Raw genomic sequence first — 27356 nt, 5'->3', positions numbered from 1 at the left:
CAACCTTCGAATCAAGCAGAAACTCCTCACCCTGGGCTTCAAGGCTGTCCATCACCTCGCCCCCTCCTACCTCACCTCCCTTCTCTCCTTCTCCAGCCCAGCCCACACCCCGCGCTCCTCTGCCGCTGATCTCCTCACCGTGCCTCATTCTCGCCTGTCCCACCATCGTCCCCCGGCCCACGTCCTCCCCCTGGCCTGGAATGCCCTTCCTTCGCACATCCGCCAAACTAGCTCTCTTCCTCCCTTCTGTTGTCTGTTGTTCTGTTTCTAGACTGTGAGCCCGCTGTTGGGTAGGGACCGTCTTTATACGTTGCCAACTCAGACTTCCCAAGTGCTTAGTACAGTGCTCTGCACACAGTAAGTGCTCAATAAATACGATTGAATGAATGAATGTTGTCCACCCTAGCTGCGTACACAAGCGGAAGCGGCATTGACTGCATTTTCCCTAAAGGCTTAGCATAACCGACTCCATTTTATGCAGGGCTCAACGGCAGGGTATGTGAGGAATAGGCATCGGCCTGGTGGAACATCCTGTAATCGAGGAGGGCTGACACTAATCAAAGCGGCTATGCCCTGTATGGAACGACCCCATCCTGTGTGGGCGATGTCTCCTGCTAACATCTCCTCACAACAGCGTGCCAGAGTTTCGCGCGCGTGCTCGGGAATCCTTTGTGTAGCGCCGATGGGGAACCAAAGAAAAGGGAAGAAGCTGCTGGAATCGGGGCTGTTCGTCCCTCGTACCTCTCGGGAGGTGAATGGGCGAGCAGTCACCTCTCCTACCTCTCCTGCTCTATCTGAACTCATGTCTCTGAGTCGTTTTCCCTATCTGAGTCACTGCCTTGGGTTCTCGAACCCTGCGGCCGATTTACACCGGTTAACTTATTTTTCCCCCTACTTGTCGATAACACTTCAAAGCCCTACTGAGAGGTCACCTCCTCCAGGAGGCCTTCCCAGATGGAGCACCCCTACTTTTCCTCTCCTCCTTCCCTTCCCATTGTCCCCACTCCCTCCCTCTGCCCTATGCCCTTCCCCTCCCCACAGCACTTGAGTATATTTGTACATATTTATTACTCTATTTTATTAATGATTTATATATATCTCCCCCTCGTCCCCCTCTCCATCCCCCCATCTTACCTCCTTCCCTTCCCCACAGCACCTGTATATATGTTTGTACATATTTTTTTACTCTATTTATTTATTTATTTTATTTATTTGTACATATCTATTCTATTTATTTTATTTTGTTAGTATGTTTGGTTTTGTTCCCTGTCTCCCCCTTTTAGACTGTGAGCCCACTGTTGGGTAGGGACTGTCTCTGTATGTTGCCAATTTGTACTTCCCAAGCGCTTAGTACAGTGCTCTGCACATAGTAAGCGCTCAATAAATACGATTGATGATGATGATGATAATTCCATTTATTTTGATGGTATTGACACCTGTCTATTTGTTCTGTTTTCCTGTCTGTCTCCCCCTTCTTGACTGCGAGCCCGTTGTTGGATAGGGACTGTCTCTATATGTTGCTGAATTGTTCTTTCCAAGTGCTTAGTACAGTGCTCTGCACACAGTAAGTGCTCAATAAATACGACTGAAGTAATGAAAGGGCACTCGCTCATTCAATCGTATTTGTTGAACGCTTACTGTTACAGATATATGCTTATTCAACTGAACGTTTTGATTACTCATTTTGATTGCTTAAAAATGTTTTTTATGGCCGTCTCTTCCTTTAAAGGGTAAGCTCCTTGTCGTCAGGGACTGTGTCCTTTCTTTGTTTCTTTGTACTTAGCGCTTAGAACAGTGCTTTGCACATAGTAAGCGCTTAATAAATGCCATCATCATTATTATTATTATTACTGTGTGCAGAGCACTGTACTAAGAGCTTGGGAGAGTACTATACAATGATAAACAGTGGCATTCCCTGCCCACAACGAGCTTACAGTCTAGAGGAGTTCCTAGCATTTGTTCCCATGTTCAAGATTTGTTCATTCAGTCATTTTTTTTCATTCAATCGTTTTTTACCGAGAGCTTTACTGTGAGCAGAGCACTGTACTAAGTGCATGGGAAAGTACAATATAACCAACAGACACATTCCCTGCCCACAACGAGTTTATGGTCTAGAGGGGGAGACAGGTTTATATAAGTATAAACAGCCTTCTACACTGTGAGCCCACTGTTGGGTAGGGACTGTCTCTATATGTTGCCAACTTGTATTTCCCAAGCACTTAGTACAGTGCTCTGCACACAGTAAGTGCTCAATAAATACGATTGATTGATAAGTAGGTAAATTACAGATGTATACTTATTCAACTGAACGTTTTGATTACTTATTTTGATTGCTTAAAAATGTTTTTTATGGCCGTCTCTTCCTTTAAAGGGTAAGCTCCGTGTGGTCAGGGACTGCGTCCTTTCTTTGTTTCTTTGTACTTCCTGAGTGCCAAGTACCAGTACCATGTACCCAGTGGGCATTCAGTTAAAACAAATAAGAACTGTGGTATTTGTTAAGTGCTTACTTGGTGTCAACCACTGTACTATGCTCTGAGGTAAATACAGTACAATCATTCATTCATTCAATTGTATTTATTGAGCGCTTACTGTGTGCAGAGCACTGTGCTAAGCGCTTGGGAAGTACAATCACATCAGATATGGTCTCTATCATACATGAGGCTCATAGCTTTAATAATAATAATAATAATAATGGTATTTGTTGAGCACTTACTGTGTGCAGAGCACTGTGCTAAGCGCTTGGGAAGTATGGTCTCTATCATACATGAGGCTCATAGCTTTAATAATAATAATAATAATGGTATTTGTTAAGCGCTTACTATGTGCAAAGCACTGTTCTAAACGCTGTGGGAATACAAGGCGATCAGGTTGTCTCATGTGGGGCTCACAATCTTAATCCCCTTTTTACAGAGGAGGGAACTGAGGCACAGAGAAGTGAAGTGACTTGCCCAAAGTCACACGGCTGACAGTTGGCGGAGCTGGCGTTTGAACCCATGACCTCTGACTCCAAAGCCCAGGCTCTTTCCACTGAGCCACATTAACCTCCCCCAAGACTGTAAAGCTTGTTGTGGGCAGGGAATGCATCTCCCAATTCCATTATTTTGTACTCTCCCAAGTGCTTAGTATAGTACTCTGCATACAGTAATTCATTCATTCATTCAATCCCATTTATTGAGCGCTTACTGTGTGCAGAGCACTGTACTAGGCACTTGGGAAGTACAAGTTGGTAACATATAGAGACGGTCCCTACCCAACAGTGGACTCACAGCCTACAGTAAGGGTTCAGTAAATACAATCGATTGATTGATTGATTGATTAAGTGACTTGCTCAAGGTCACACAGCTAAGTACTATTACTATTACTACTATTACTTCTACTATTACTCTGTCCCTTCCCCACTCTCCTCATTTTTCCATCTCTGCCCCTGCCCTCATCCTGCCTCCAAGGGATTCAGCATGGTCGGCACCCCAGGCCGACCCCGTGGACCAGTGACCCCTTGTTCTGATGATGGCATTTGTTAAGTGCTTACCATCCCCGTTTTACAGATGAGGTAACCGAGGCCCAGAGAAGTGAAGTGACTTGCCCAAAGTCACGCAGCTGACAATTGGCAGGGCTGGGATTTGAACCCATGACCTCTGACTCCAAAGCCCAGGCTCTTTCCTTTGAGCCATGTTGCAGTGATATCCTACCAAGGGCCCGCTCTGCCAAGAAAGATGGGCACCGGGCCAGCTGCTAGGTCACAGGGAGCAATTCAAGTGAGTTTTTTTTTAAAATGGTAATCGTTAAGTGCTTACTATAAGCCAGGCACTGTACTAAGCGCTGGGGTAGTAATAATAATAATAATAATAATAATAATAATAATGGCATTTATTAAGCACTTACTATGTGCAAAAGTGCTGGGGAGGTTACAAGGTGATCAGGTTGTCCCACGGGGGGCTCACAATCTTAATCCCCGTTTTACAGATGAGGGAACTGAGGCCCAGAGAAGTGAAGTGACTTGCCCAAAGTCACACAGCTGACAATTGGCGGAGCTGGGATTTGAACCCATGACCTCTGACTCCAGAGCCTGGGCTCTTTCCACTGAGCCACACTACTTCTCCAGTACACGATAATCTGGTGATTTTTGCCTCGCTTTGCCTCAGTTTCCTCATGGAAGCAGTGCCACCACGCAGAAAGAGTATGTGATAGTTCTAATGTCAGTGCTACCACTTTCCTGATCTGTGACCTTGGGCAAGTCCCTAACTTCTCTGTGTCTCAGTTTACACATCTGTAAAATGGGGATAAAACAACCGCCCTCCCTCCCTGCGTACTTATTATCTTGTATCTACCCCTGTGATCAGCACAGCGCTCGGCAAATAGTAAATGGTCAATCAATCAATCAATCAATCGTATTTATTGAGCGCTTACTGTGTGCAGAGCACTGGACTAAGCGCTTGGGAAGTACAAGATGGCAACACATAGAGACAGTCCCTACCCAACAGTGGGCTCACAGTCTAAAAGGGGGAGACAGAGAACAAAACCAAACATACCAACAAAATAAAATAAATAGAATAGATATGTACAAGTAAAATAAATAGAGTAATAAATCAATCGATCAATCAGTCATATTTACTGAGTGCTTACTTGTGCAGAGCACTGTACTAAGCGCTTGGGAAGTACAAGTCGGCAACACATAGAGACAGTCCCTACCCAACAGTGGGCTCACAGTCTAAAAGGGGGAAACAGAGAACAAAACCAAACATACCGACAAAATAAAATAGAATAGATATGTACAAGTAAAATAAATAGAGTAATAAATAAATCAATAATTAATGAACCATCCTTAATTAAAATGAGGTGATGTCTGCTCTCCCTCCCTCTTAGATCGTGAGCTCTGTGTGAGACGGGAACTAAGTCCAAACTGATTTTGAGTCCACTCCAATCAATCAATCAATCAATCAATCAATCGTATTTATTAAGCGCTTACTGTGTGCAGAGCACTGTACTAAGCACTTGGGAAGTACAAGTTGGCAACATATAGAGACGGTCCCTACCCAACAGTGGGCTCACAGTCTAGAGCAGCATAGAAGCAGTATGGCCACGGAGTCAAAGGACTTGGGTTCTAATCCCGGCTGCGCCACTTGTCTGCTGTGTGATCTTGGGCAAATCACTTCACTTCTCTGTGCCTCAGTACCCTCATCTGCAAAATGGGGATTCAATGCCTGCACTCCCTCCTACTTAGACTGTGAGCCTCATGTGGGACCCGATGATCTTGCGTGTACTCCAGCGCTTAGTACAGTGCTTGGGATGTAGAGTCCACTTTCTAGACTGTGAGCCCACTGTTGGGTAGGGACTGTCTCTATGTGTCACCAATTTGGACTTCCCAAGCGCTTAGTACAGTGCTCTGCACACAGTAAGCGCTCAATAAATACGATTGATTGATTGACTGATTAATGCCTCTAGACTGTGAGCTCGTTGTGGGCAGGAATGTGTTTGTTGTTGTGATGCACTCTCAAGCACTTAGTATAGTGCTTTGCCTACAGTGAGGACTCAATGAATGTGATTATTATCATTAATAATAACAAAAACCATCATTATTGTTATTAAATGAGGTAGTTTACAGTTGCTGCACAAGGATTCACACACTTGCTTTCCTTCTATCTTGCATTTCTTTACTTTTGTAGAAGGGAGTTATAGTCCCCCTTCTAGACTGTGAGCCCACTGTTGGGTAGGGACTGTCTCTCTATGTTGCCAACTTGTACTTCCGAAGCGCTTAGTACAGTGCTGTGCACACAGTAAGCGCTCAATAGATACGATTGAATGAATGAATGAATGAGGAGTTATAGTCCCCCTTCTAGACTGTGAGCCCACTGTTGGGTCGGGACCGTCTCTATATGTTGCCAACTTGTACTTCCCAAGCGGTTAGTACAGTGCTCTGCACACAGTAAGCGCTCAATAAATACGATTGAATGAATGAATGAATAGCGGTTCACAAGTGATCTTGAAGTGTGCAATTGTGTTCCCAAGAAGCAGTGTGTTCTAGTTGAAGTGTACTTCCCAAGCGCTTAGTACAGTGCTCTGCACACAGTAAGCGCTCAATAAATGCGATTGAATGAATGAATGAAAGAAGTCTGAGAATAGGAGTCAAGAAACCTGAGCTCCAATCCCAGTTTTTTGTTCACAAGTCATCTTGAAGTATGCAGCTGTGTTCCCAAGAAGCAGTGTGTTCTAGTTGAAGTGTACTTCCCAAGCGCTTAGTACAGTGCTCTGCACACAGTAAGCGCTCAATAAATACGATTGAATAAATGAATGAAAGAAGTCTGAGAATAGGAGTCAAGAAACCTGGCTCCAGTCGCGGTTTTTTGCTCCTTTCTTGCTGTGTGACCTCGGGCAAGTAATTTAACATAATAATGGTGGTATTTGTTAAGCGCTTACCCTGTGCCAGCCACTCTACGAAGTACTGGGGTAGATATTAGATGATGGGATTGTATTTGTAACTTGTACTTGTAACTTGTACTTCCCAAGCGTTTAGTACAGTGCTCTGCACACAGTAAGCGCTCAATAAATACGATTGATGATGATGATTGATTGATGGGACTGGACACAGACCCTGGCCCAAGTGGGGCTCACAATCTTAATCGTCATTTTACGGATGAGGTAACTGAGGCTCAGAGAAGTGAAGTGACTTGCCCAAGGTCGCAGAGCAGACAAGTGGAGGAACCGGAATTGGAACCCATGTCCTTCTGATTCCCAGGCCCGTGCTCTATCCACTAGGCCAAGCTGCAAATAGGATCATTATTAATCAATATATTTATAACAAACTATTATTAATTATTACAATCTGCTTCTCTGAGCCTCAGTTTCTCATGTGTAAGATGGGGAAAAAAATACCTGCTCTCCCCCCTCCTTAGACTGTAAACCCTGCATGGGTCAGGGACTGTGCTTTAGCACATAGAAAGCACTTAGCAAATATGATCATTATTAATTAGTCTATTTATAATGAACTATTATTAAGGATTACAATCAATAATATTCACCAAGCACTTACTATCATCATCGAGTGCTCTGTGGATTGTGAATAACTGAGTACTCGGGCATCCCGGCAGGGCTACGCGACTGGACATAAAATAAGAAGATGAGAGATTAATCCGGGAAGGCCACCTCGAGGAGATGTGATTTCAGGAGGGCTTTGAAGATGGGGAGAACCGTGGTCTGGGGTGGGGATGTGAAGGGGGAAGAAGTTCCTGATAGGGGAGAGGGAATAAGCAACATCATCATCATCATCAATCATATTTATTGAGCGCTTACTGTGTGCAGAGCACTGTACTAACGCTTGGGAAGTACAAGTTGGCAACTCATCAGAGGCAGGAGAAGGCCCAGTGAATAGGGTTAGATTGCGAAGAATTTGATGTCTGTCTCCCCAGCTCTAGACTGTGAGCCCGTTGTTGGCAGGGATTGCTGTATTGTACTTTTCCAAGCGCTTAGTACAGTGCTCTGCACACAGTAAGCGCTCAATAAATATGAATGAAGAGTGTGAGATAGTGCCTAATCATTTACATTCTACAATGAGCTATATTCCTTACAAAACGTTTATGAGAAGAGACCAGCTTTTTTTTTAATAGGAGATCATACCCCTGCCTTTCCACCTTTCTGTTCCTGTGGCTTTTTGTAAGTACGTTCCTTGGTATCTCCAAGTATCACTGCTTTGCTAATGATCAGACTACGGGTAATGGCTCGTGACTACTTTGAGAGATTGAGTGGGCTGTAAGGGAAGAAAAAAGGATCAGCCAATCTCCATTAAAACAAAATGAAAACATTAATCTGGTTAATTCTGAGTTCACAATAAAAACCTTTTAATATTTCCCATTATGGCGAGTTTGTTAGGAGAATACCCTTTTAAAAAATTCTTGAGCACAGGCAGCTTTGGTGAAACAAAAACAGAGTTAATAAGTACACTTCCTTTTTATAATCACTGTTGAACGTATGATTCTAATGAGCATTCTGTATGAATCTAAAAAGAAAAAAGAGTAAAGATGCCTGTCAGGAAAAGGTAGGAGGAAATCCTAGTACAGAGACTTCCCAAGCGTGAATTCGCTTATCGAAGTGACCTAGCAATTCTATATTATAATCAGTCAATGATATTTTAGACTGTGAGCCCACTGTTGCATAGGGACTGTCTCTATATGTTGCCAACTTGTACTTCCCAAGCGCTTAGTACAGTGCTCTGCACACAGTAAGCGCTCAATAAATACAATTGATTGATTGATTGATTGATATTTACTGAGCCCTTGCAGTGTGCAGAGCACTGTACAAAGCACTTGGGAGAGAACAATACAACAGAGTTGGTGTGTATATATGTTTGTACATATTTATTACTGTATTTATTTATTTTATTTGTACATATCTATTCTATTTATTTTATTTTGTTAGCATGTTTGTTCTCTGTCTCCCCCTTTTAGACTGTGAGCCCACTGTTGGGTAGGGACTGTCTCTGTATGTTGCCAACTTGTACTTCCCAAGCGCTTAGTACAGTGCTCTGCACACAGTAAGCGCTCAATAAATACGATTGATGATGATGATGATGACACGTTCCCTGCCCACAATGAGCTTCAACATCTGTTTGAGGTTTAATTTGGGCCGGGTGGAAATAAAGACCGAACAGAGCTAGAAATAAAGGTACGAACCACAGAGAACACCGTTCCTGAACCTCCCATTCCCAACTCCAGTCATTCAATCACATTTATTGAGTGCTTACTGGAAGCAGAGCACTGTACTAGGCGCTCGGGAGAGTACAGCAGCTCGGGAGAGAAGCAGCGTGGCTCAGTGGAAAGAGTATGGAGGTCATGGGTTCAAAGTTCGGCTCCGCCACTTGTCAGCTGTGTGACTTTGGGCAAGTCACTTCACTTCCCTGTGCCTCAGTTCCCTCTACTGTAAAATGGGGATTAAGACTGAGAGCCCCCCGTGGGGCCACCTGATCACCTTGTAACTTCCCCAGTGCTTAGAACAGTGATTTGCACATAGTAAATGCTTAATAAATGCCATTATTATTATTATTATTATTACCTCACTCACCTCCTCTGTAAAATGGAGATTAAGACTGCGAGCACCATTTGGGACGTGGACTGTAAATCCAGTTTCTCTCTACCCAGTGCTAATCACTATGTTCCTGGCAGGTAGTGATTAGAACAGTGATTTGCACATAGTAAGCGCTTAATAAATGCCATTATTATTATTAGTATTATTAGTATTATAATGCGACAATAAACAGACACATTCCCTGCCCTATGCAAAGGGTGTAACGGTATTTCACCTACGATACTACCGGTTCTATTCTTGTGTACCCCCAAAACAAATCCAATATATTTTCTAAACTAGAGTATGATGCCGATATAGAAAGTTGCCCTTAGGAGTAAAATCCATTTCTTAATCAATAGTATTGATTGAGCCTCTACTGTGGGCAGAGCCCACAGAGCGCTGTACAAAGTGCTCACTTTCCTTGTTAGAATGTAAGCTCCCTGTGGGCAGGGAATGTGTCACTTCTTTATCCCGGACCTCCCAAGCTCCTAGCACAAGTGGATGCTCCAGGAATGCTGCTGCTGCTACTACTACTACTACTACTTTTTCTGCTATTACCGTTACTATTCATTCATTTAATGGGATTTATTGAGCACTTACTGTGTGCAGAGCACTGTACTAAGCACTTGGAACGTACAAATCGGCAACATTACTACTACTACCACTGCTACTACCAATAGTTAGTAGATTGATTGATTGATTGATTGATTGATTAATAATAATTGTGGTAAACCATGAGAAGGAGCCTGGCTTAGTGGGAGGAGCCCAGGCTTGGGAGTCCGAGGTTGTGGGTTCTATAATTCTATTTATGTAGAATATTTATGTACAGTCTTCTAGACTGTGAGCCCACTGTTGGGTAGGGACCGTCTCTATATGTTGCCAACTTGTACTTCCCAAGCGCTTAATACAGTGCTCTGCACACAGTAAGCGCTCAATAAATACGATTGATTATGTGCACTTGATGCCTGTTGTCGGGTTGGGACCGTCTCTATATGTTGCCAACTTGTACTTCCCAAGCGCTTAGTACAGTGCTCTGCACAAGTAAGCGTTCAATAAATACGATTGAGTGAATGAATGAATATCCCAGCTCTGCCACTTTTCAGCTGTGTGACTTTGGGCGAGTCACTTCACTTCTCTGGGCCTCGGTTCCCTCATCTGCAAAAGGGGGATTAAGACTGTGAGCCCCACTTAGGACAACCTGATGACCTTGTATCTATCCTAGCGCTTAGAACAGTGCTTGACACATAGTAAGTGCTTAACAAATACCATCATTATGATTGTAATTATTTGTTAAGCGCTTACTGTGTGCCAAGCACTGTATTAAGCGCTGGGGTTGATACAAGATAATTGGGTTGGCCGCAGTCCCTGTCCCATTTGGAGTTCACAGTCTTAATCCCCATTTTACTACTATTACTGCTACTACCACTACTACTAAGAGAAACAGCATGGTAGTAAGCGTAGTAAGCGCTTAACAAATACCAACATTATTATTATTATTACTACCACTACTACTACTACTACTAATAATAATAATGGCATTTGTTAAGCACTTACTATGTGCAAAGCACTGTTCTAAGTGCTGGGGGGATACAAGGTGATCAGGTTGTCCTACGTGAGGCTCACAGTCTTAATCCCCATTTTACAGATGAGGTAACTGAGGCTCAGAGAAGTGAAGTGACTTGCCCAAGTTCCCACAGCAGGCATGTGGCGGAGCTGGGATTCGAACCCACGACCTCTGACTCCAAAGCCCGTGCTCTTTCCACTGAGCCACGCTGCTTCTCTAATAATAATAATTTTGGTATTTGTTGTTAAGCGCTTACTCTGTGCAAAGCACTGTTCTAAGCACTGGGGGGTACAAGGTGATCAGTTTGTCCCACGTGGGGCTCACAGTCTTAATCCCCATTTTACAGGTGATGATGATGGTATTAATGATGGTAATAATGATGGTATTAAGCGCTTACTATGTGCCAAGCACTGTTCTAAGCACTGGGGTAGATATAAGGTCATCAGGTTGTCCCACGTGGGGCTCACAGGCAATCCCCATTTTACGGATGAGGTAACTGAGGCACAGAGAAGTTAAGCAGCTTGCCCAAGGTCACCCAGCAAACAAGTGATGGAGCCAGGATTAGAACTCACATCCTCTGACTCCAGAGCCCGGGCTCTTTCCATTAAGCCACACTGATTCTCCACTACTCCACGGAGAAGCAGCGTGGCTCAGTGGAAAGAGCCCGGGCTCTGCAGTCTACTTGTACATATTCTATTTATTTTATTTTATTAATATGTTTTGTTTTGTTGTCTGTCTCCCCCTTCTAGACTGTGTTGGGTAGGGACCGTCTCTGTATGTTGCCAACTTGTACTTCCCAAGCACTTAGTACAGTGCTCTGCACACAGTAAGCGCTCAATAAATACCATTGAATGAATGAATGAATGGGTTTGAACCCGACTCTGCCAATTGTCAGCTGTGTGATTTTGGGCAAGTCACTTCACTTCTCTGGGCCTCAGTTACCTCGTCTGTAAAATGGGGATGAAGACTGTGAGCCCCCTGTGGGACAACCTGATCACCTTGTAAACTCCCCAGTGCTTAGAACAGTGCTTTGCACATAGTAAGCGCTTAATAAATGCCATTATTATTATTACTGCTATTACAATTACTACTTTCACTACTACTACTACTACCATAGAATTAGTGGATATGATCCCTGCCCTCAAGAAGCACACAATCTAGTGGGGTCCTCTAGACTGTAAGCTTTTTGTGGGCAGGGAACGTGTCTATATATACACAATGTATAAAATTCTGTTTTATTGTATCCTCCTAAGCGCTTAGTACAGTACGCTGCACGCAGTAAGAGCTCAAATAAATATGACTGATGGATTGAGTGGCAGACGTTCAAAGAAATTGCAGATAGCTCCCTGGCTCAGCGGAAAGATCACCGGCTTGGGAGTCAGAGGTCCTGGGTTCGAATCCCAGCTCTGCCAATTGTCAGCTGTGTGACTTTGGGCAAGTCATTTTAACTTCTCTGGGCCTCAGTTACCTCATCTGTAAAATGGGGATTAAGACTGTGAGCCCCACATGGGACAACCTGATCACCTTGTATCCTCCCCAGCGCTTAGAACAGTGCTTTGCACATCGTAAGTGCTTAGCAAATGCCATTATTATTATTATCATTATTATATTATTTAAACCCCCATATTCAGTAGTAGTATATTGCCCAATCCTGTTGGATTTCCCTCCCCAATAATTCCAGGATCCACCCTTTCTTCTCCATCAAAAAGGCCTTGGGTCAGCTTGAATACAGCGGGGCTCAGTGGAAAGAGCCTGGACTTGGGAGTCCGGAGGTCATGGGTTCAAATCCCTGCTCCATCACTTGTCTGCTGTGTGACTTTGGGCAAGTCACTTCACTTCTCCGAGCCTCGGTTACCTCATCTGGAAAATGGGGATTAAGACTGCGAGCCCCCCGTGGGACAACCTTGATTACCTTGTACCCCCACCCAGCGCTTAGAAGGGTGCTTGTGGCACATAGTAAATTCTTAACAAATACCAACATTATTATTATTATTATTATTATTATCCATTATTATTCATTATTATTCATTATTATTATGAATACTGAATCCCCAGGCTCCTCACTGGTTTCCCTGCTTCCACTCCCTCTCCTTTCCAGTGCCTACTTCGTTCTGCTGCCCGGAGCAGTTTCCGCGAATGGCGTTTCGTACACATCTCTCCACACCTCAAAAACCGACAGTGGTTGTCTATTCTTTTCCATATAATAATAATGATAGCATTTATTATGGATTAGTGGATATCATATCAAACAGAAACTCCTAAAATGAGGGTTTTAAGACACTCAGTTTACTCTCTACCTCCCTTCTTTGCCACTCTCTTCCCTAAAGCACGCCGGCTAGTATTCTTTGCTTCTCCCAAATGTGCCTTCTTCTTATTACTATTATTAATCTTATTTATTAAGCACTTTTGTGTGCAAAGCACTGTACTAAGCACTTGGGAGAGTACTCACTTATCCCACTGCTGACTTCTTGTTCACGTCCTTCCCCTTTCCTGGAGTTTCCTCTCCTTCCAAATCCCGCCGACCACCGTTCTTCCCATTTTCCAAGCCCTCCTATAATCCCATCTTCCGCAAGAGGCTTTCCCCAGTTTATTTATCAACGAATATTAATTGATGATGAAAGCAAAATCCCATTTAAAAAGGTCATAAATTTCCAGAAAGCTCAGTGAATAAAGCTTGAGCCCCTTCCTTCCTCTCCCCCTCGTCCCCCTCTCCATCCCCCTTATCTTACCTCCTTCCCTTCCCCACAGCACCTGTATATATGTATATATGTTTGTACATATTTATTACTCTATTTATTTATTTATTTTACTTGTACCTATCTATTCTATATATTTTATTTTGTTAGTATGTTTGGTTTTGTTCTCTGTCTTCCCCTTTTAGACTGTGAGCCCACTGTCGGGTAGGGACTGTCTCTATATGTTGCCAACTTGTACTTCCCAAGCGCTTAATACAGTGCTCTGCACACAGTAAGCACTCAATAAATATGATTGATTGATTGATTGATTGATTCTTTGCCACCGGGCCCTTGAGTTGAAAAGTGGCATGATCTAATGGAAAGAGCCCTAGACTGGAAGTCAGGAGACCTGGGTTCTAATCCTGACTCCCGTGTGGTCTTAAGCAAGTGATAACATATATGTGTGACTCAGTTTCTTCAACTGCAAAGTGGAACAGTGCCTCCCCACAGCCCTTGTATAGATTTGTACAGATTTATTACTCTATTTATTTTGGTAATGATGTGTATAAAGCCATAATTCTACTTGTTTTGACGATTTTGACACCTGTCTCCATGGTTTTTTTTTTTGTTGTCTGTCTCCCTCCTTCTAGACTGTGAGCCTGTTGTCGGGTAGGGAGCGTCTCTATATGTTGCCAACTTGTACTTCCCAAGCGCTTAGTACAGTGCTCTGCACACAGTAAGTGCTCAATAAATACGATTGAATTAATGAATGAAGGAATAAATAAAGTACCTGTTCTTTCTCCCTCTTAGATTGTGACCCTGGAGTGTCACAGGGACTGCTTCTGGCCTGCTACTTTGAAATTACCCAAGCTTTTAATTATAATAATAATAATAATAATAATAATAATAATGGTATTTGTTAGGTGCTTACTATGTTCAAAGCACTGTTCTAAGTGCTGGAGAGGTTACAAGGTGATCAGGTTGTCCCATGGGGGGGCTCACAGTTTCAATCCCCATTTTACAGATGAGGTAACTGAGGCACAGAGAAGTTAAGTGACTTGCCCAAAGTCACACAGCTGACAGTTGGTGGAGCTGGGATTTGAACCCATGACGTCTGATTCCAAAGCCCGGGCTCTTTCCACTGAGCCACGCTAAATGATAATAATAATGGTACTTGTTAAGCGCTTAACTATGTGCCAGGCACTGTACTAAGTGCTGGGGTGGAGACGAGCAGATCGGGTTGGACACAGTCCCGTCCCACGTGGGGCTCACAGTCTCGCTCCCCATTTTCCAGATGAGGTAACTGAGGCCCAGAGAAGTCACTTGCTCAAGGTCACACAGCAGACAAAGTGCCCGGGCTTTGGAGTCAGAGGTCATGGGTTCAAATCCCGACTCCCCCACTTGTCAGCCGTGTGACTTTGGGCAAGTCACTTCACTTCTCTGCGCCTCAGTTCCCTCGTCTGTAAAATGGGGATTAAGACGGTGAGCCCCACATGGGTCAACCTGATTACCATGTAACCTCCCCAGCGCTTAGAACAGTGCTTTGCACATAGTAAGCGCTTAATAAATGCTGTCATTATTAAGTGGCGGAGTTGGGATTTCAACTCACGACCTTCTGATTCCCAAGCCTTTGCTCTATCCACTGCGCCACGCTGCTTCTCTTTTACTCTTCCTTTAGTACAGTGTGTAGAGAAGCAGCGTGGCTCAGTGGAAAGAGCCCGGGCTTTGGAGTCAGAGGTCATGGGTTCAAATCCCGACTCCCCCACTTGTCAGCTGTGTGACTTTGGGCAAGTCACTTCACTTCTCTGGGCCTCAGTTCCCTCATCTGTAAAATGGGGATTAAGACTGTGAGCCCCCCGGGACAGCCTGATCACCTTGTAACCTCCCCAGCGCTTAGAACAGTGCTTTGCACATAGTAAGCGCTTAATAAACGCCATCATCATCATCATGGAAAGCGTTTAACCGCTGCCATTATTATTATCATCATTATTACTATTGAGTTTAACATCCCCCGAGGCATCAATCAATCAATCAATCGTATTTATTGAGTGCTTACTGTGTGCAGAGCACTGTACTAAGCGCTGGGGAAGTACAAGCTGGCAACATCTAGAGACGGTCCCTACCCAACAGTGGGCTCACAGTCCTTCTAGATAAAAATCGATCAACTGTTCTTTCAACCCCTTGTCCTCTTTCCAAGTTTTTTTATCTAATCCCCAGCCGGTGCCATCTGAAAGGGCCATCTGCCGTCTTTTAGACCATGAGCCCACTGTTGGGTAGGGACCGTCTCTATATGTTGCCAACTTGTACTTCCCAAGCGCTTAGTACAGTGCTCTGCACTCAGTAAGCGCTCAATAAATACGACTGATTGATTGATTGATTGATCGGGAAGTATGTTTCCCTCTCAGGGCCGCGCCTGGAGAGTTTCCAGTACTTTACCAGTCTCGACCCTGCTGAGAGCTTTACCAGTCAAGGCCCTGCTGAGAGCTCACCTCCTCCAGGAGGCCTTCCCAGACTGAGCCCCTTCCTTCCTCTCCCCCTCGTCCCCCTCTCCATCCCCCCCATCTTACCTCCTTCCCTTCCCCACAGCACCTGCATACATGTATATATGTTTGTACATATTTATTACTCTATTTATTTATTTTACTTGTACATATCTATTCTATTTATTTTATTTTGTTAGTATGTTTGGTTCTGTTCTCTGTCTCCCCCTTTTAGACTGTGAGCCCACTGTTGGGTAGGGACTGTCTCTATATGTTGACAATTTTGTACTTCCCAAGCGCTTAGTACAGTGCTCTGCACACGGTAAGTGCTCAATAAATACGATTGATTGATTGATTGATGACAGGAGGGAGAGTCAAGAAGAGGCCTGCCCACTCCATTCCTCGCTTGGCCAGTGGCTAGCGAGTGGAAGGCCATCGGCCAAAAGTCAAAACTCAAAAGTCAAAAGTCAAGGGAGGAGACTCGGGTTTTCTGTGCAGAAGGAGGCAATGGTAAACTGCTCTTGCATTTTTACATTTTGCATTTTGTATATGTATTTTACATTTGTACATTTTGTATTTTTAGGAGAAGCAGCGTGGCTCAGTGGAAAGAGCCCGGGCTTTGGAGTCAGAGGTCATGGGTTCAAATCCCGGCTCCGCCAGCTGTCAGCTGTGTGACTTGGGGCAAGTCACTTAGCTTCTCTGTGCCTCAGTTGCCTCATCTGGAAAATGGGGATTAAAACTGTGAGTCCCCTGTGGGACAACCTGATCACCTCGTAATCTCCCCAGCGCTTAGAACAGTGCTTTGCACATAGTAAGCGCTTAACAAATACCATCACTATTATTATTTTACCAAGAAAAATGGGCCGCACTACGAGACCGACTGCCGATGGAGGTGGGGTGTTCTGAGGGAGATAATAATAATAATGATAACGGCATTTGTTAAGCGCTTACTATGTGCGAAGCCCTGTTCTAAGCACTGGGGTTGATACAAGGAAATCAGGTTGTCCCACGTTTTAATCCCCATTTTACAGATGAGGGAACGGAGGCCCGGAGAAGTAAAGTGACTTGTCACCCAGCTGACAAGTGGCGGAGCCGGCATTCGAACCCACGACCTCTGACTCCCGAGCCCGGGCTCTTTCCATTTAGCCACGCTGCTTGCTGTGTCTGTGGCGTCGCTATGGGTCGGAGACGACTCGACGGCATAAGACAATAACAATAATAATAATAATGGCATTTGTTAAGCGCTTACTATGTGCAAAGCACTGTTGGGATACCAAGTGATCAAGTTGTCCCGCGCGGGGCTCACAGCCGTCATCCCCACTTTGCAGATGAGGTAACTGAGGCTCTGAGAATCAATCAATCAGTCAATCGCATTTATTGAGCGCTTACTGTGTGCAGAGCACTGTACTAAGCGCTTGGGAAGTACAAGTTGACAACATATAGAGACGGTCCCTACCCAACAGTGGGCTCTGAGAAGTGAAGCGACTTGCCCAAGGTCACACAGCAGACACGTAGCGGAGCCGGTATTCGAACCCACGGCCTCTGACTCCAAAGCCCGGGCTCTTTCCACTGAGCCACGCTGCTTCTCAAGACAAGGAAGTATATTTTTGTATGTATGTATGTATGTATGTATGTATGTATTTATGTTTTTGTATGTTTTGTATATTTTTATATGTTTGTACGTATTTATTATGTTTGTACGTATTTATTACTCGATTTATTTTACTTGTACATATTTACTCTATTTTATTCTGTTAATATGTTTGGTTTTGTTGTCTCTCTCCCCCTTCTAGACCGTGAGCCCACTGTTGGGTAGGGACCGTCTCTATATGTTGCCGACTTGGACTTCCCAAGCGCTTAGTCCAGTGCTCTGCACACAGTAAGCGCTCAATAAATACAATTGAATGACTGAATGAAGATTTCCATGGGCTCACTCTGGCTAGCTACCGTGTCTGGAGCAGGGATCATTAACGAATGGAGCCAGGTTAGCTCATTCAATCGTATTTATTGAGTGCTTACTGCGTGCAGAGCACTGTACTAAGCGCTTTATTTTATTTTATTTTTGTTAATATGTTTTGTTTTGTTGTCTGTCTCCCCCTTCTAGACTGTGAGCCCAATGTTGGGTAGGGACCATCTCTATATGTTGCCGACTTGGACTTCCCAAGCGCTTAGTCCAGTGCTCTGCACACAGTAAGCGCTCAATAAATACGATTGAATGAATGAATGAAGATTTCCATGGGCTCACTCTGGCTAGCTACCGTATCTGGGGCAGGGATCGTTAACGAATGGAGCCAGGTTAGCTCATTCAGTCGTATTTACTGAGCGCTTATTGCGTGCAGAGCACTGTACTAAGCACTTTATTTTATTTTGTTAATATGTTTTGTTTTGTTCTCTGTCTCCCTCTTCTACACCGTGAGCCCACTGTTGGGTAGGGACCGTCTCTATATGTTGCCAACTTGGACTTCCCAAGCGCTTAGTACAGTGCTCTGCACACAGTAAGCGCTCAATAAATACGATTGATTGATTGATGGATATACAAGTGCTGTGGGGAGAGGAAGGAGGTAGGGTGGGGGGATGAGGAGAAGGAGAGAAAAAAGGGGGCTCAGTTTGGGAAGGCCTCCTGGAGGAGGTGAGCTCTCAGTAGGGCTTTGAAGGGAAGAAGGAAAGGATATATTAAGTTCTAGGTATTGGCAGGACATCTAAATAGAGTGGTCCTGAAGCCAGGAGGGTATGCAAATTTATTTTATGTTGTTGTATGTTTGGTTTTGTTCTCTGTCTCCCCCTTTTAGCCTGTGAGCCCACTGTTGGGTAGGGACCGTCTCTATATGTTGCCAACTTGGACTTCCCAAGCGCTTAGTCCAGTGCTCTGCACACAGTAAGCGCTCAATAAATACGATTGATTGATCGATTGGTTGAGAGAGGTGGGGGCTGATGATGTAGATTTGAGAATCATCCACATAGAGATGGCAGTTGAAGCCATGGGAGCAAATGAGATCCCCAAAGGAGCGGGCGTAGATGGAAAATAGAAGGGAACCGAGAAATGAATCCGGAGGGATTTCCCCTTGCAGAGGGTAATAATAATAATAATAATAATAATGGCATTTATTAAGCACTTACTATGTGCACAGCACTGTTCTAAGCGCTGGGGAGGTTACAAGGTGATCAGGTTATCCCACGGGGGGGCTCACAGTCTTAACCCCCATTTTACAGATGAAGGAGCTGAGGCACGGGGAAGTGAAGTGACTTGCTCAAGGTCACATAGCAGGCAAGTGGCGGTCAGGATTTGAACCCGTGACCTCGGACTCCAAAGCCCGGGCTCTTTCCACTGAGCCGCGGGAGCCGGGTGAAAATCGCAGGAGTCGGAGGCGGCGTGAGGGCATCTCTGGGGCCGGCCCTGGGACAGGGGATCTAAGCCGGGCTCCGCCACGGGTCTGCTGTGTGTCCTTAGGCAAGTCACTTCACTTCTCTGTGCCTGTTACCTCATCCGTAAAACCGGGATAACGACTGTGAGCCCCCCGTGGGACAACCGGATTACCTTGTATCTACCCAGGCGCTTAGAGCAGTGCTTCCAACTGAATCATTTTTCGATTAAGGACTGTTTAAAGATCCGTTGACTCCCTTTCTCAAAAGAAAGGATCGATTAATCATTCAATCAATCAATTAATCGTATTTATTGAGCGCTTACAGTGTGCAGAGCGCTGTACTAAGCGCTTGGGAAGTCCAAGTTGGCAACATAGAGAGGCGGTCCCTACCCAACAGTGGGCTCACAGTCTAAAAGGGGATAAGTGGGTGAAAATGTAGAGGCATTGTGATGAGAACAAAAATGCTCTTTGGGTCTCCTGAATTGCAGTCGGCGCTTAGAACAGTGTTTTGCACACAGTAAGTGCTTCACAAATACCATTAGTAGTAATGTAGCAGTGCTCTGCACATAGTAAGCGCTCAATAAATACGATTGATGATTAGTAGTAGTAAAGCCGGGAGACCCACTCTAGGCCAGAATTGGTTTTACCCGCAGCCAGAAATATGGTGAATTGTATTCTGGACCAAAAAAAAAAAAAATGTAAGCTCCTTCTGGGCAGGGAACTTATCTGCTGACTATTGTTTTGTCCTCTCCCAAGGGCTTAGTACAGTGCTCTGCACATAGTAAGCGCTCAATAAATACCATTGATGGATTGATTCTTACACAGTAAGCGCTTGACAAATGCCATCATTATTATTATTATGTTGGGCACCGACACCTGTTTGGCAGGGGAGAGTAAGGAATAGGGCACAACCGCCCTCCCACCGATTTTGACAGAAACCCTGAAAATTCATTCAACTGTATTTACTGAGCGCTTACAGTGTGCAGAGCACTGTACTAAGCGCTTTGGAAGGCACACTGTAACAATAAGCAGACACATTCCCTCCCCACCACAAGCTTTAATAATAATAATAATAATAACAACAGCAATAATAATAATAACATTAATAATAACAATAACAACAATAATAATAATAATAATAATAATAATAATAATAATGATAATAATAATGGCATTTGTTAAGCGCTTACTATGTGTGAAGCAGCGTGGCTCAGTAGAAAGAGCCCGGGCTTTGGAGTCAGAGGTCATGGGTTCAAACCCTGGCTCTGCCAATTGTCAGCTGCATGACTTTGGGCAAGTCACATAACTTCTCTGTGCCTCAGTTACCTCATTTGTAAAAGGGGGATGAAGACTGTGAGCCCCCCGAGGGACAACCTGATCACCTCATAACCTCCCTGGTGCTTAGAACAGTGCTTTGCACATAGTAAGCGCTTAATAAATACTGTTATTATTATTATTGTTATTCTAAGCGCTGGGGGGGATACAAGGTGATCAGGTTGTCCCACATGGAGCTCACAGTCTTCATCCCCATTTGACGGATGAGGTAACTGAGGCCCAGAGAATAATAATAATAATAATGATGGCATTTATTAAGTACTTACTATGTGCAAAGCACTGTTCTAAGCGCTGGGGGGGATACAAGGTGATCAGGTTGCCCCATGGGGGGCTCACAGTCAATCCCCATTTTACAGATGAGGTAACAGGCACAGAGAATCAATCAATCAATCAATCGCATTTATTGAGCGCTTACTGTGTGCAGAGCACTGTACTAAGCGCTTGGGAAGTACAAGTTGGCAACATTATAGAGACGGTCCCTACCCAACAGTGGGCTCACAGTCTAAAAGAATAATAATAATCAATCAATCAATCGCATTTATTGAGCACTTACTGTGTGCAGAGCACTGTACTAAGCGCTTGGGAAGTACAAGTTGGCAACATATAGAGACAGTCCCTACCCAACAGTGGGCTCACAGTCTAAAAGAATAATAATAATGGCATTTATAAAGCTCTTACTACGTGCAAAGCACTGTTCTAAGCGCTGGGGAGGTTACAAGGTGAATAGGTTGTCCCACGGGGGGCTCACAGTCTTCATCCCCATTTTACAGATGAGGTCACTGAGGCACAGAGAAGTGAACTGACCTGCCCAAAGTCACACGGCTGACAAGTGGTGGAGCCGGGATTTGAACCCACGACCTCTGACTCCAAAGCCCGGGCTCTTTCCACTGAGCCACGCTGCTTCCACGAAGTTAAGTGAAGTTAAGTTAAGAGAAGTTAAGTGACTTAAGTGACTTGCCCAAGGTTACACAGCCGGCAATTGGTGGAGCCAGTATTTGAACCCATGACCACTGACTCCAAATAATAATAATAATGATGGCATTTATTAAGCATTTACTGTGTGCAAAGCACTGTTCTAAGCACTGGGGAGGTTGCAAGGTGATCAGGTTGTCCCTCGGGGGGCTCACAGTCTTGATCCCCATTTTACAGATGAGGTCACTGAGGCCCAGAGAAGTGAAGTGACTCGCCCAAAGTCATACAGCTGACAACTGTCAGAGCTGGTGTTCGAACCCATGACCTCTGACCCCAAAGCCTGGGCTTTTTCCATTGAGCCACGCTGCTTCTCAGAGAAGTCGTGACTCGCCCAAAGTCACACAGCAGACAAGCGGCAGAGTTGGGATTGTAATCCATGACCTTTGACTCCCAATCCCGGCCTGTTTCCACTGAACCAAGCTACTTACTGATCAATTTTTGGATGGCAAGCTTTCCTGGAGCCCCCCAGCCCCCCTTATCACCCCCTCCCCAGCCCGAGGGGACTTGTCAATCAATCAATCAATCAATCAATCAATCGTATTTATTGAGCGCTTACTGTGTGCAGAGCACTGTACTAAGCGCTTGGGAAGTACAAGTTGGCAACATACAGAGACGGTCCCTACCCAACAGTGGGCTCACAGTCTAAAAGGGGGAGACAGAGAACAAAACCAAACATACTAACAAAATAAAATAAATAGAATAGATATGTACAAGGAAAATAAATAAATAGAGTAATAAATATGTACAAACATATATACATATATAATCCCTCCTCCGCCATTTATCAGCTGGTGGGACTTTGGGCAAGTCACTTCACTGGGCCTCAGTTCCCTCGTCTGGAAAAGGGGGATGAAGAGCGTGAGTCCCAAGTGGGACAACGTGATGGCTTGTGTCTACCCCAGTGCTTAGAGCAGTGCTTGGCACATAGTAAGCGCTTAAGAAAATACCGTTATTATTATAATTATTCTTCTCCTCCGCCTCCCTCATCTCCAGCTCCTGACGCTGATCACCCCCGCTGCCCCAACACCCAATCAATCAATCAATGTCGTATTTATTGAGCGCTTACTGTGTGCAGAGCACTGTGCTAAGCGCTTGGGAAGCACAAGTTGGCAACACATAGAGACAGTCCCTACCCAAGAGTGGGCTCACAGTCTAACAGTTGCTCCAGCAGCAGCTCCCTGGTCCCCAGCTCCCCTGGAGAGGGCCGGAGAATGATGATGACACCAACAATAATAATAATGGCATTTGTTAAGCGCTTACTAAGCGCCAAGCGCTGTTCTGAGAGCTGGGGTAGGTTCAAGGTGATCAGCGTCAATCCCCATTTTCCAGATGAGGTAACTGAGGCCCAGGAAAGTGTAAGTGACTTGCCCAAGGTCTGCTAAGTGGCGGAGGCAGGATTAGAACCCACGACTTGACGCCCAAACTGGGGCTCTTGTCCCACGGCATGCTGCTGCTCTGGGGCGCCCCCCGGTGGCGGGAGGGGAAGGAACTCTCCGTGGATTGGGCCGGCTGCTCGGGGGCGCCCCCCGGCGGCGGAGAGGGGAAGGAACCGGCTGCTCGGGGGCGCCCCCCGGCGGTGGAGGGGGGAAGGAGCCGCTCCCGGCGAGGATCGCCTGCTCTGGGGCGCCCCCCCGGCGGTGGAGGGGGGAAGGAGCCGCTCCCGGCGAGGGCCGGCTGCTCTGGGGCGCCCCCCGGTGGCGGGGAGGGGAAGGAACCGGCTGCTCGGGGGCGCCCCCCGGCGGTGGAGGGGGGAAGAAGCCGCTCCCGGCGAGGATCGCCTGCTCTGGGGCGCCCCCCGGTGGCGGGAGGGGAAGGAACTCTTCGTGGATTGGGCCGGCTGCTCGGGGGCGCCCCCCGGCGGCGGAGAGGGGAAGGAACCGGCTGCTCGGGGGCGCCCCCCGGCGGTGGAGGGGGGAAGGAGCCGCTCCCGGCGAGGATCGCCTGCTCTGGGGCGCCCCCCGGCGGTGGAGGGGGGAAGGAGCCGCTCCCGGCGAGGGCCGGCTGCTCTGGGGCGCCCCCCGGTGGCGGGGAGGGGAAGGAACCGTTCGCGGATTGGGCCGGCTGCTCGGGGGCGCCCCCCGGCGGCGGCCCTTGGCGGGGAGTTCTCGGCATGCGCCTGCTGCTCTGGGGCCCTGCCTTCCCTTCTTCCCCTCCCCACAGCATCTGCATATGTGTATATACGTTTGTACGCATTTATTACTCTATTTATTTTATTTGTACATATCTATCCTATTTTATTTTGTTAATACGTTTTGTTTTGTCGTCTGTCTCCCCCTTCTAGACTGTGAGACCACCGTTGGGTAGGGACTGTCTCTATATGTTACCAACCTGTACATATTTATCCTATTTTATTTTGTTAATACGTTTTGTTTTGTTGTCTGTCTCCCCCTTCTAGACTGTGAGCCCACTGTTGGGTAGGGACTGTCTCTATATATTGCCAACCTGTACATATTTATCCTATTTTATTTTGTTAATACGTTTTGTTTTGTTGTCTGTCTCCCCCTTTCCCACTGTTGGGTAGGGACCGTCTCTATATGTTGCCAACTTGTACTTCCCAAGCGCTTCGTACAGTGCTCTGCACACAGTAAGAGCTCAATAAATACGATTGAGTGAATGAATGAATGAATGAATGAATGAATGAAAGGAGCTGTTCGCCGAGTGGGCCGGCTGCTCTGGGGCGCCTCCCGGCGGCTGGGGTGGGAAGGAACTGTTCGCCGAGTGGGCCGGCTGCTCTGGGGCGCCCCCCGGCGGCGAAAGGTGGGAAGGAGCCGCTCCCGGCGAGGGCCGGCTGCTCTGGGGCGCCCCCCGGCGTCGGGGGTGGGAGGGAGCCGTTCGCGGATTGGGCCGGCTGCTCTGGGGCGCCCCCCTGTGGAGGGGGTGGGAAGGAGCCGCTCCCGGCGAGGGCCGGCTGCTCGGGGGCGCCCCCAGCTGGCGGCCCTGGGCGGGACGTTCCCGGCACGCGCCTGCTGCTCTGGGGCGCCCCCCGACGGCGGGGGTGGGAGGGAGCCGCTCGCGGCGAGGGCCGGCTGCTCTGGGGCGCCCCCCGGCGGCGGGGGTGGAAGGGAGCTGTTCGCGGATTGGGCCGACTGCTCTGGGGCGCCCCCCTGCGGCGGGGGTGGGAAGGAGCCGTCCCGGCGAGGGCCGGCTGCTTGGGGGCGCCCCCGGGCAGCAAGGGTGGGAGGGAGCTGTTCGCGGATTGGGCCGGCTGCTCTGGGGCGCCCCCCGGCGGAGAAGGGTGGGAAGGAGCCGCTCCCGGCGAGGGCCGGCTGCTCGGGGGCGACCCCCGGTGGCGGCCCTGGGCGGGACGTTCCCGGCACGCGCCTGCTGCTCTGGGGCGCCCCCCGACGGCGGGGGTGGGAGAGAGCCGCTCCCGGAGAGGGCCGGCTGCTCTGGGGCGCCCCCCGGCGGCGAAGGGTGGGAAGGAGCCGCTCCCGGCGAGGGCCGGCTGCTCGGGGGCGCCCCTGGCGGCTGAGGTGGGAAGGAACTGTTCGCGGATTGGGCCGGCTGTTCTGGGGCGCCCCCGAGTGGAGGGGGTGGGAAGGAGCCGCTCCCGGCGAGGGCCGGCTGCTCGGGGGCGCCCCCAGCTGGCGGCCCTGGGCGGGACGTTCCCGGCGCGCGCCAGCTGCTCTGGGGCGCCCCCCGACGGCGGGGGTGGGAGGGAGCCGCTCCCGGCGAGGGCCGGCTGCTCTGAGGCGCCCCCCGGCGGCGGGGGTGGAAGGGAGCTGTTCGCGGATTGGGCCGACTGCTCTGGGGCGCCCCCCTGCGGCGGGGGTGGGAAGGAGCCGTCCCGGCGAGGGCCGGCTGCTTGGGGGCGCCCCCGGGCGGCGGGGGTGGGAAGGAGCCGTTCCCGGAGAGGGCCGGCCGCTCTGGGACGCCCCCCCGGCGGCGGGGGTGGGAGAGAGCCGTTCGCGGATTGGTCCGGCTGCTCCGGGGCGCCCCCCGGCGGCGGCGGCGGCGGCGGCGTGCACCCCGGCGAAGAGTGCTGTTGTGGGCGGCCGCGTTGGGGTTGGGGCCTGCGCCTGCGCCTGCTCCTGGCCGCCGATTGGCCGTGCCGGAGGCCTCCTCTTCCCGCTCCTCCCTCCCTCCGTCCCTCCGTCCCCCTGCGGCCGGGAGACGCGGAGCCGAGCCCGCCCCTCAGCCCGCCCCAGCGGCCGCGGTAGCGGTAGCAGCAGCAGCAGCAGCAGAAGCAGCGCCCGCCGCCTGCCGCCTCCATGGCTCTCTGCAACGGAGACTCCAAGGTCAGCAACGGCGGGCCCGAGGGGGCCTCCCTGCCCCTGCCCCTGCCCGGGGTTTTCCGGACGGCTCCCGCGCCGGGGACGCGGGGGCAAGGACGGGCGGGCGGACGGCCGGCCTTCCTGCCCGCCCCCGCTCTGTTCGTGTGTGTGTGTGCGCGCGTGCGCCTGTGTCTGTATATATGCGTGCGCGCGCGCCTGTGCCTGTGTGTGTGTGTATATGTCTGTGTGCGTGCGCCTGTGCGTGCGTGTGTGTGTGTGTGTATGTGTGCGCGCGTTCCCGTGTGCCTGCCTGTGTGTCTTTAGGCGGGCGGGCGGGCGGGGAGGCCCCGGGGAGCGCCCCCCTTCGGCGGGAGGTCGGGCGGCTGCCCCCTGTCCCCGACACGTGCTGCGCGCCCCCCCATCCCCGGACACATCCAGCCCCCGTCCCCCTCCCCGTAGGCCCCCGGAGCGGGCCGCCCACACTAGGCCGGGAAGGGCCGGGCCGGGCCGGGCCCTTCGTCCGCCCGCCCGCCCGTTCCCGCTCCGTGGTGGCCTACTTCCGGCGCGGCCCGGCTTGGCCCCGTGCGGAGGGGCGGGCGGGAGGACTGTCCCTGTCCCCCCCCCCCCGTCCCCGCCCCCGCCCCCGCCCCGTCGGGGCCCGCTCCATCCCCCCGACCCTCCGTCAGCCCCGGCCGGGCAGGGCCGTGCCGTACCGTGCTCCCTCCCTCCCTCCCTCCCTCCCTGCCCGTCTCCCGCCCCCCGCCCAGCCCGAGGGGCAGCAGGCCCACCGAGGGGCCGCCCCCTCCGCCCGCACCACCCTCAGCTCTCGCCCTTTCTTGCCCTCGGCTGGGCCTCTGGGCCCCCGGGCCTCTCTCCTCAGCCTTCAGCCCTCAGCCCTCTCTCCTCAGCCCTCTTTTCTCTCCCCTCAGCCCTCTCCCCAGCCGTCTTTCCTCTCTCCCCAGCCCTCTTTCCTCTCTCTTCAGTCCTTTCACCTCTCTCCTCAGCTCTCTCTCCTCAGCCCTCTTTCCTCTCTCTCCAGTCCTTTCACCTCCCTCCTCAGCCCTCTTTCCTCTCTCCTCAGCCCTCTTTCCTCTCTAGCCCTCTTTCTCCTCTCTCTTCAGCCCTTTCACCTCTCTCCTCAGCCCTCTTTCCTCTCTCTTCAGTCCTTTCCCCTCCCTCCTCTAGCCCTCTTTCCTCTCTCTTCAGCCCTCTTTCCTCTCTTTTCAGCCCTTTCCTCTTTTCTCTCTCTTCAGCCCTCTTTCCTCTCTCTTCGGTCCTATCACCTCTCTCCTCAGCCCTCTCTCCTCAGCCCTCTGCCCTCAGCCCTCCCTCCTCTGCCCTCAGCCCTCCCTCCTCTGCCTTCAGCCCTCCCTCCTCAGCCCTCCCTCCTCAGCCCTCTCCCCTCAGCCCTCTGCCCTCAGCCCTCCCTCCTCAGCCCTCTCTCCTCAGCCCTCCCTCCTCAGCCCTCCCTCCTCAGCCCTCTCTCCTCTGCCCTCTCTTCTCTGCCCTCTCTCCTCTGCCCTCAGCCCTCCCTCCTCAGCCCTCTTTCCTCTCTTTTCAGCCCTTTCCTCTTTTCTCTCTCTTCAGCCCTCTTTCCTCTCTCTTCGGTCCTATCACCTCTCTCCTCAGCCCTCTCTCCTCAGCCCTCTCTCCTCAGCCCTCTGCCCTCAGCCCTCCCTCCTCTGCCCTCCCTCCTCAGC

General features: G+C 48.9%; 2 protein-coding genes across 2 annotated transcripts in view; one reads left to right on the top strand and one right to left on the bottom strand.

Annotated features, from left to right (window-relative positions):
* Window positions 1-473: 473 nt before the first annotated feature.
* Window positions 474-25655, bottom strand: LOC119927017 (basic proline-rich protein-like). Its single transcript, XM_038745546.1, has 3 exons — window positions 24098-25655; window positions 22851-23532; window positions 474-531 (listed from the first exon to the last, which is right to left on the bottom strand). Exons 1-3 carry the CDS (start codon window positions 25653-25655, stop codon window positions 474-476), a joined length of 2298 nt encoding a protein of 765 aa, XP_038601474.1.
* The window catches only part of GMPS (guanine monophosphate synthase), a 74641-nt gene continuing 72898 nt past the window's right edge, over window positions 25614-27356 (top strand). The window contains exon 1 of the mRNA XM_038752736.1: window positions 25614-25680. Within this exon, the coding sequence (XP_038608664.1) occupies window positions 25654-25680 (27 nt within the window). The 5' untranslated portion in view covers window positions 25614-25653. The remainder of the gene's footprint in view (window positions 25681-27356) is intronic.

Source organism: Tachyglossus aculeatus, chromosome 1 (assembly GCF_015852505.1).
Source record: "Tachyglossus aculeatus isolate mTacAcu1 chromosome 1, mTacAcu1.pri, whole genome shotgun sequence".
Taxonomy (NCBI): Eukaryota; Metazoa; Chordata; class Mammalia; order Monotremata; family Tachyglossidae; genus Tachyglossus; species Tachyglossus aculeatus.
The sequence above is the reverse complement of the archived record's forward strand: the minus strand, read 5'-3'. Positions and strand labels throughout refer to the sequence as shown.